At 43.5% G+C, this 8,354-nt stretch overlaps 1 protein-coding gene across 1 annotated transcript in view; it reads right to left on the bottom strand.

Annotated features, from left to right (window-relative positions):
* Positions 1-8,354, bottom strand: part of kcnn3 (potassium intermediate/small conductance calcium-activated channel, subfamily N, member 3) — a gene marked incomplete at both ends in the record, with an annotated part of 203,396 nt that overhangs the window by 159,384 nt on the left and 35,658 nt on the right. The window contains 1 exon segment of the mRNA XM_084336731.1: positions 6,895-6,990. Within this exon segment, the coding sequence (XP_084192857.1) occupies positions 6,895-6,990 (96 nt within the window).

Genomic DNA, 8,354 nt, shown 5'->3' with positions numbered 1-8,354 from the left:
ACCCTTTCACTGTGACAATACAGAAGGTTAACCCTTTCACTGCCACACGACAAATGGATACACTTTCACACACCACACTACAGAAGGTTAACCCTTTCACTGCCACACGACAAATGGATAACACTTTCACAACCACACTACAGAAGGTTAACCCTTTCACTACCACACGTAGTGAAAGCGGTTAACCTTCTGTAGTGTGATAGTGAAAGTGTTATCCATTTGTCGTGTGGCAGTGAAAGGTTAACCTTCTGTAGTGTGGCAGTGAAAGGGTTCAAAGCTGTTGCTTTTGCGCAGCATCCCCTCTGAGGGAGAACTAATGTGTGTGTGTATATATATATTATATGTGTTTTGTGTGTGTGTGTGTGTGTGTGTGTGTGTTGTGTGTGTGTGTGTGTGTGTGTGTGTGTGTGTGTGTGTGTGATGTGTGTGTGTGTGTGTGTGTGGTGTGTGTGTGTGTGTGTGTGTTGTGTGTGTGTGTGTGTGTGTTGAAAAAGTCATTATATCCAGAGGCACGTGGACACGCTTGTTACATTGATCCTGTATATAGGCAAACACACTTGGGGCAAAGTGTAGGCAAGTGTGTGTAACTCATGAGCAAGTGGGCATGCATGTGGCTACACACGTGCACCCTCACACACATGCCCTCACGCACCACCACTAAACCCGATGCGCTGCGCACAGCAACACGTACACATACAGTAGGACACAGTGCACCGCTGTATTCACATTCACTGTCTGAAGCCCAGGGTTACTGTAGTATTATGAAACGGTCACGGTCTACACACCATAGAATAGATGATCTGGGCTAAATCCTAACACACCCCCAACACACACACACACACACACACACACACACACACACACACACACTCACACACACACACACACACACACACACACACACACACACACACACACACACACACCTCCCATCACCCCCCCTCAAACTCCTAACTTCATTTAATAAAAGCAATTATTGCTCTTGCTCGCTCTCTCCTTCCCCTTCTTACTCTCTCTCTCTCTCCCTCTCCTTTCTCTTATCTCTTACTCCCCTCTCTCTCCCACACCACCCCCCCCCTCCCTCCCTCTCCTTCTCTCTCTCCATCCCCCCTCTCTCTCTGTATCCCTCCCTCTCTCTCTCCTCCTTCTTTCTTGCTCTCTTTCTTTCTCTCTCTGCCTCCCTCCCTCTCCCTCCCTCTTTCTCTCTCCCTCCTTCTTTCTTGCTCTTTCGCTTTTTCTGCCCCCCCCCCCCCCCTCTCCCTCTCTCTCTCTCTGCCATATAGCAGTGTCTATCCCCAGCTTCCTTGTACTTATTGGTGTTCCCATCACGTGCAGGAGCCACAGTGTGTGTGTGTGTGTGTGTGTGTGTGTGTGTGTGTGTGTGTGTGTGTGTGTGCGTGTGCGTTTATGACATCAAACCTGTGAGCAGACACAAGGGCCCTTTTATCAATGAGTGTTTGTATCTATACAGTGGTGTAAACACATACAATTATGCACACACACATTCACACACGCGCATCATGCGCGCACACAGATACTGTACACGCCCACGTGCAGGAGTGAGCCCACGTCAGCCTGTGTGCACAGGTCCTGTTGCAGTCAATCTCAATACACAGCAGCTGCTTATAACAGAACAGGTTATCAGTCCCTGTGTGTGACACTGAATCAGCCACTGTCATCTACATCAGGGGTTCCCAAACTTTTCAGGCCAGGGCCCAGAAAATAAGGCGTCAGAGAGCCGCGGCCCAATGCACATCGTCAGGCTTTTTTTTTTTTTTGCCAGGTGACCGATTTTTTAAGCCAAATATCACTTCAATCCTATTAAGTTAGTTCAAGTTAGTTATTCATTTATATGTGCTATTTATGAGAGGGCTAACTTGTTGCAAAATAATAATGATAATAATCATAGCCTCATTAAAATACTATTGTTGCTTCGGTTGTTTTCAGCGTTTTATGTGCATAATCTGTTATTTAGTTTGAAATGTTCGTTGAAATAAGTAGATTTTTCGTTTTTGTTTATTTATTAAGTTAATATAAAACCATATAGTCACATTTTAGAATACAATAGAATAGAATTTTAGAATACAACTAGAAAACACTGTCCTGGCCTGCTTCTAAGTTCAGTGGCCTGACAAAAAAAAGAAAAAATTAAAAAATAAAAAATAAAAAAAATATATTTTTTTTATTTTTTTTTAATCATCTCGCGGCCCACCCGTGGCTGCTCGCGGCCCACCTTTGGGTCGCGACCCCGACTTTGGGAACCACTGATCTACATTATCCATCCAGGAACCGAGCGGCAGAATAGGTTTGTCAGAGGCGTTGTAGAAACCCACCATCAGAACCTCATGAGTCCGTTATAGAAACCCACCATCAGAACCTCATGAGACTGTTATAGAAACCCACCATCAGAACCTCATGAGACTGTTATAGAAACCCACCATCAGAACCTCATGAGACCGTTATAGAAACCCACCATCAGAACCTCATGAGACTGTTATAGAAACCCACCATCAGAACCTCATGAGACCGTTATAGAAACCCACCATCAGAACCTCATGAGACCGTTATAGAAACCCACCATCAGAACCTCATGAGACTGTTATAGAAACCCACCATCAGAACCTCATGAGACCGTTATAGAAACCCACCATCAGAACCTCATGAGAACGCTATAGAAACCCACCATCAGAACCTCATGAGACCGTTATAGAAACCCACCATCAGAACCTCATGAGACCGTTATAGAAACCCACCATCAGAACCTCATGAGAACGTTATAGAAACCCACCATCAGAACCTCATGAGACCATTATAGAAACCCATCAGAACCTCATGAGAACGTTATAGAAACCCACCATCAGAACCTCATGAGACCATTATAGAAACCCATCAGAACCTCATGAGAACGTTATAGAAACCCACCATCAGAACCTCATGAGACCATTATAGAAACCCATCAGAACCTCATGACAACGTTATAGAAACCCATCAGAACCTCATGAGAACGTTATAGAAACCCACCATCAGAACCTCATGAGACCATTATAGAAACCCATCAGAACCTCATGAGAACCTTATAGAAACCCATCAGAACCTCATGAGAACGTTATAGAAACCCATCAGAACCTCATGAGAACCTTATAGAAACCCATCAGAACCTCATGACAACGTTATAGAAACCCATCAGAACCTCATGACAACGTTATAGAAACCCATCAGAACCTCATGAGAACGTTATAGAAACCCACCATCAGAACCTCATGAGACCATTATAGAAACCCATCAGAACCTCATGAGAACCTTATAGAAACCCACCATCAGAACCTCATGAGAACCTTATAGAAACCCATCAGAACCTCATGATAACGTTATATAAACCCATCAGAACCTCATGAGAACCTTATAGAAACACATCAGAACCTCATGAGAACGTTATAGAAACCCATCAGAACCTCATGACGTTATAAAAACCCATCAGAACCTCATGAGAACGTTATAGAAACACATCAGAACCTCATGACAACGTTATAGAAACCCATCAGAACATCATGAGACCATTCTAGAAACCCATCAGAACCTCATGATAACGTTATAGAAACCCATCAGAACCTCATGAGAACCTTATAGAAACACAACAGAACCTCATGAAAACGTTATAGAAACCCATCAGAACCTCATGACAACGTTATAGAAACCCATCAGTTCCTCCCTCCCCATCAACCTGGACCCTCTGCAATTTGCATATCGCCCCAACAGGTCCACGGAGGACGCCATAGCCCATGTGCTGCACACAGCAGCATCACACCTGGACAAGAGGCAGGGGAACTATGTGAGAATGCTGTTCATCGACTACAGCTCAGCATTCAATACCATAGTCCCCTCCAAACTCATAGCCAAGCTCAGGGACCTGGGCTTGAACTATGACCTCTGCCAGTGGGTCTTGGACTTCCTGACGGACAGACCCCAGGTGGTAAGAGCCGGCAACTGCACCTCCTCATCCATCACGCTCAACATAGGGGCCCCCCAGGGCTGTGTTCTGAGCCCCCTCCTCTACTCCCTGTACACACATGACTGCGTAGCACAGCGGAACAACAACACCATCATCAAATTTGCTGATGACACAGTAGTGGTGGGCCTGATCTCTGCCAACGACAAAAGGGCATACCTGGAAGAGGTAGAGAACCTGTCACAGTGGTGTCAGGAGAACTGCCTCTCCCTGAACGTCAGCAAAACAAAAGAGATGATTGTGGACTTCAGGAGGTCGGGGGTCAAGGACTACAGCCCCCTCAGCATCGACGGGGCACCGGTTGAGAGAGTGAACAGTTTCAAGTACCTCGGAGCCCACATATCCGAGGACTTGACATGGACCACACACATTGACAGTGTTGTGAAGAAGGCACGACAACGCCTCTACTTCCTCAGGCGCCTAAGGAAGTTCCAAGTCAGTCAGAAGATCCTTAGGAACTTCTACTCATGTACAATAGAGAGCATCCTGACCGGCAACATCACCTCCTGGTTTGGGAATAGCACTGCACAAGACCGTAGCAGACTACAAAGAGTGACACGTTCAGCCGAACGCACAATTGGAGGGGGGCTTCCCACCCTCCAGAACATTTACAACAAGCGGTGCAAGGGGAAGGCTAAGAGAATTATTAAGGACTCGAACCACCCAAACAACTGCCTCTTTGAACTGCTGCGGTCAGGCAAGCGATACCGGAGTCTTAAGGCGAGCACAGAAAGACTCAGAAGAAGCTTCTATCCCCAGGCCATCAGGCTGCTAAACGAACAATAAACACTATGCAACAACCATCAAATGCACACAGCACACACACCCACACGCACACACTCACTCAAACAAACAACACACTGCAGCACCCACTCTCCACACTTTAGATCACACAAACACACTTTACACTTTATATTTATTGATAAAGGATTTGCACTACAACTCGTACACCTACTGTGAATTGTACCTAAATTGCACCTCGTCCCATTTCTGCCTTGCACTATAGTATTGTATATTAGTACACTGCACAGTATTGTATATTGTATGGTAACTACGTCTATTCTGCATCGAACATTGTACATATGTCTAAACTGAACACTGTGACCTCATTTTTTTACTTCTAATTTTACTATGTTATTTTATTTCATACTTATCTTGTCTTGCACAGTCTCTGGAGCGTAACAGTAAGAAGCATTTTGTATAAAAGTATTCTGTACTTCTGTACGACAAATATTAAAGAAACTTGAAACTTGAGAACCTCATGAGACCATTATTTATTAAATCTAGAATAATTAAACTTGAAGACATGGTTAAGTTTCAAACAATGTTAATTATGTTTAGGGCAAGAAATAATACACTGCCAGAAAAACTACAAAATCTTTTTCATTTAGAAAGTGAGTTTAGTAGGAGAAAATACAAATTTAAACATCAGTTTGCACGTACCACACTTAAACAGATGTGTCCTTCAGTTATTGGTGTAAAGTTGTGGAATTCTCTCCATAGCGAGCTTAAGGGATGTAATAGTGTTTGTCAATTCAAAAAGAATTATAAAAAAAAAAATTGTCAGTATGAAAGTCAAATGTGATCTGAATAGTGAGATATTTTCTTTTTTTCTTTCTTTTATTATTTATTCTTTATTATTATTATAAAACATATTCTTGTTTAAACTGTGGATTGTTTGTTTCTTGTATATGGTATAAATTATTATTATGTGTAAATTAGGTTGTACCCCGACCATCAAGTAAATACTTGTTTAGTTTAGGAATAAGGGGCAGGTAACTATAAGATTTATTCTTCGTCCTGCTCCTTTTGTCCATGTTATGATATTTATGATTGTGTATGAAGAACTCGGATTGTATTGATTCCATGTGGCAAATAAAACTCTGAATCTGAATCTAATTATAGAAACCCATCATAACCTCATGAGACCATTATAGAAACCCATCAGAACCTCATGAGAACCTTATATAAATGATATAGTGGGGGGTGCTTAGATTGATGTGAGTGACTCCACAGTTAAGCTGGTAGGAGTAATGGGGGGCGGGCTCATTGAGTTTTGAGTCCCGCAAGGCTCCCATAAATAGTCAATGTGCATTGATTGTAAATGGCCTCAGATGAAAGCCTGGCCTAAACGACCACGGTGCCATTATATTAGCGTAATGACAAGCGGCAAAACACATATTACGAAAGCATGAAAGCATTTCTGATCGATTGTTTCAGCCTCATAAGGAAGCGGTCCAGAGCTCTGCGTGTGCACATGCGTGTGTGTGCGCATGTGTGTGTGTGTGTGTGTGTGTGTATGTGCGTGCATGTGTGTGTGTGCGTGTGTGCGTGTGTGTGTGTGCGTGTGTGTGTGCGTGCGTGTGTGTGTATGTGCGTGCATGTGTGTGTGTGTGTGTGTGTGTGTTTAATCCTCTCATTAGAAAGAAAGGAGCAGCAGGGGCGGATTCTGTGTTTAACATTCTGTGTGTATTATCCAATCAACAGGATTGGATCTGCCTCTTCCCATCCTCACTGCGACTCTCATTAATGTTATTAATTGGCTAGCAATGACACGCACCTGGGTGCCGTGCTCTATATATAAGGTACCTAGCAGACATCACCATAAGGCAAGCAGATCTCAGCCAGAGGGAGGCCCAATTTGCCACGGGGGTGCCTTTTCGATTTGACAATTTTCTTTTCAAGCTCCCTTCATCCAAGTTAATTCCATTTAAGCCTGCGGTTCTCTCTGTTTGGTGTTTTTTGTGTGTGTGATAGCACAGGCTTTTAATGTTTTTATGTTTAAGTGTGTGTGTGTGTGTGTGTGTGTGTGTGTGTGTGTGTGTGTGTGTGTGTGTGTGTGTGTGTGTGTGTGTGTGTGTGTGTGTGTGTGTGTGTGTGTGTGTTACCTGTACTTCCCGTGCGTGGTAGGCGATGATGAGGCCCAGCAAAATGACTGTGGATAGGCTGATCAGACATTTGAGCGCCAGAGAATACATGGAGCTCTGGGGAGAGAACACAAACACACACAATATTAGAGACAAGCCACACACACACACACACACACACACACACACACACACACACACACACACACACACACACACACACACACACACACACACACACACACACACACACACACACACACACACACACACACACCTTTACATTACACACATCAAGGCACTTACGTCAGAGCGTTTCAGTCATAGCATCCAAAAGATATGATCTGGGCGGAGCGAGCGAGAGCATAATTGTATAGGGTATTAGATAGCAGGTATTAGGTGTATATCTTGTATAAGACATTTATTTAAAGGTGCCATGCATTATAAATGTCATTTTTCAGTCTCTAGCATTGTATTATAGTAATAGGAGTTCGTATCAATGTGTTTTTGGGCCTAAATACTATATTGGCGAATTCCTCAGTTACAGCCCATCCCCTCTTTGCCTCTAGTAAATCAGGTCATTTTGATTTGACGACCTGGAGCACGTCACAGGGCGCTGTTGATAGCGCACGGTGATGTGATTGGCTCTGTGGTTTTAGCTAATGCCCGCCCCCATTCTTGCTACCTGCAGCCGACACATACAACCTAGAAACAGGAATGCCGTCACTCGCCTATATTTCACGATGAGCAAACCCCGCAGAACATGTAACGTTCCTGGCTGTAGAGCTACAAAGAAGTCTTTGCACAGTTTTCCCGTTGATGTCGAACTTCGCCAACAATGGAACAAGTTCCTTTTTGGCGACCCTCCAAGTTCCGTCGCAACGTCTAATACTCGGGTTTGTACTGCACATTTTTCCACCGAGGACGTCGCCAATCAAGGTATTTTTGATGCTGGCGTGGTATCCATGTTGGTTCTAAACAAAGGAGCTGTACCTTCAATACGCGACCCGACACAAATAGTAAGTAGATATGTCGTAATTAGCCATATAACTTACTGACTGTTGCTAGCTACGTTCACTGTTTGTATGTGTGAGGGAACATTGAGGGTTGGGTGAGATATGTTATCATAAATACCATCTAACGTTATAGTATATAACTGCTGCTCTTTATAAAGTAACGTTATAGAAAACTATTGAAGCAAGCTAGTCATAACTTCTAAATAAAAGAACACAACTAGTGAGAGGTAAACAAGGTAACGTTATATTTTGTGGCTTGGATTATATTGTAATTGATTTACGATTTGGTCATTCTTAGGCCACAAGTTCCAGCGCCAATGTACGCCTTTCTACTGCTTCAACGGACTTCAGTTGCCAGACAGACAACCCAAAGATACGTTCTGTTGGTACACAGCTTTCTATGAAAACACTACGTTCACATGTCAAGAGTCAAGGTAGGTTTGTAACTCAGTGTGATGTAATGTA

The sequence above is a fragment of the Notolepis coatsorum genome, assembly GCF_963971535.1.
Source record: "Notolepis coatsorum genome assembly, chromosome: 19".
NCBI classification, from domain to species: domain Eukaryota; kingdom Metazoa; phylum Chordata; class Actinopteri; order Aulopiformes; family Paralepididae; genus Notolepis; species Notolepis coatsorum.
Note: the sequence above shows the minus strand (reverse complement) of the source record. Positions and strands in the feature narration are given on the sequence as shown.